General features: G+C 36.8%; 1 protein-coding gene across 1 annotated transcript; it reads left to right on the top strand.

The window, feature by feature from the left end:
• Window positions 1-496: 496 nt before the first annotated feature.
• On the top strand, window positions 497-1,549 carry LOC147979417 (uncharacterized). The gene is made up of 5 exons (XM_087516740.1): window positions 497-512; window positions 592-673; window positions 773-905; window positions 996-1,150; window positions 1,221-1,549. The coding sequence occupies exons 1-5, from the start codon at window positions 497-499 to the stop codon at window positions 1,294-1,296; spliced, it is 462 nt and encodes a 153-aa protein (XP_087372866.1). The 3' UTR covers window positions 1,297-1,549.
• Window positions 1,550-1,781: the final 232 nt, after the last annotated feature.

Here is a 1,781-nt window from a genome sequence, read left to right as displayed (position 1 = left end):
GTTAACGATGATGTGGCCACTGACTTTCCTCGATATGCATACTCACTTACTAATTTCCAAGTTCTTCCTAAAATGGTTGGAAAATAGACAACTTCATAGGCAAGTAAATTACTGTTTTCATTTACCATAGGTTTTACTGTGCTAATTCCTTGATTATCCATGATACATCTTCATGACCATGTTTATGTATACAGATGTTATTGGAATAGTATCTGGAATTTCAGACATACTGAAGGTACGATTACCTGCTAGAGAACAAGAATCAGATAAAAGGAACTTGCAGATCACCAATATTGAGTAAGCTATTTCGTATATATCATGAAAAATTAAACTTATCTGATGATCTGTTGATTCCTGATATTCAATCCATGATGTTGTTAGTGGAAACACTATGGAAGTTGCGCTATGGGGAGAACATGCAACTTCCTTCCAAGCTGATGATCTATACAATCTTGGTTAGAACCAGCCAGTTATAGTTCTTTTGGTTGGCACTCTTATGAAAAGTTACCTAGGTATGGTTGATGATTCAAAGTATTAATTTACCTGGCATGCATTGATTAAGAAATAAATAACATTATTAAAAAAATGCAGGACGTCCAACAATAAGCTGCAGTGACGCTGCGAAGATATATATCAATCCAGATATACCTGAGAAGATAGAATATTGTACGAGGTAATACGAATACAAAAATAACTAGCATTGCAAAATGTAACATATATTAGTTGATTCTATGTCATATACTTATCTTTATGTTCATTATGCTAAATGCAGACTAGGTAAGCAAATGCCTACAATGACAGTCATGGCAGCACGTGATGATCGCTACAATCCAGCAATTAATAATGAAAGGGCTGACACCGTGAAGGTCGAGTTCCTGGTTACCATGAATCCTAATGAATTCCTTGTGAGTTATTTGCACATTTTTGACTTTCAGATTAACTATTCAGTACCCAACAAACAAATATGAATTTCATTGATCATGTTAAACACATAGGGCAAGAATATGATCAGCACGGTCACAATAATGAGACTGGCCTCAGAACATTGGTGGTTCCTCTCTTGCCAAATGTGCCATAGGAAGGCATTTCAAGTTGGGAGTGCATTTGTTTGCAGCAATAAAAAATGTGGTTGTACATCAGCTACACCAAGGTAACCTATTATAAACATGAAGAGTAACCATTTTATTGTCACAAGCTTATTTTCAACCTCTCCTGTCCAGGTACAAGGTCCGTCTTATTGGTGCCGACGAATCAGGGGAAATTGAGTTTGTGTTCTTTGCTTCAGTTGCTGAATAGGCTATTGGAAGAGAATTGAAGTTATCATGCGCGGTGCATCCGACCGTCCATTTGTTGTTCCTGCAGAGATAACAGCCTTGATATCCAAGAAATTCACTCTTCACTTCACTGTGAATGAAAAGGGCCTTCACTATGGGCAACTATCTTTCCAAGTGAACAGCATAACACAGGTTCACGCAAATAGAATTGTATTCGAGTTCAACAAACTTAGCACTGGGTCAAGCAGCACATCAACAGAGACATCCATGGAAACTAGCAAGGTGTTTAATTTTGCTTAATACCAATATATAAATTTCCAATTTATTTACTATCACCTGCCTCAACTTATAGTAGACTAACCTATCAGTATATCCCTTTGATAGGTAAACACTAGCAGTAACGACAAAGAACCCGAGGAGAAGGACAAGGATAAGGACAACACTAATGAAAGCGATAAAAATGAAGGACAGATATCTTCTACAGTTGATTCAACGATAAAATCATTT

The sequence above is a fragment of the Triticum urartu genome, chromosome 3A, assembly GCF_056163025.1.
Source record: "Triticum urartu cultivar PI428250 chromosome 3A, HENAU_Tu73, whole genome shotgun sequence".
In the NCBI taxonomy this organism is placed as follows: Eukaryota; Viridiplantae; Streptophyta; class Magnoliopsida; order Poales; family Poaceae; genus Triticum; species Triticum urartu.
The sequence above is the reverse complement of the archived record's forward strand: the minus strand, read 5'-3'. Positions and strand labels throughout refer to the sequence as shown.

Coding starts and splice junctions, on each gene's coding strand:
- LOC147979417 (XM_087516740.1), top strand. Junction 674..772: donor AAGATAGAATATTGTACGAG/GTAATACGAATA, acceptor TGCTAAATGCAG/ACTAGGTAAGCAAATGCCTA. Junction 1,151..1,220: donor TGTACATCAGCTACACCAAG/GTAACCTATTAT, acceptor TCTCCTGTCCAG/GTACAAGGTCCGTCTTATTG.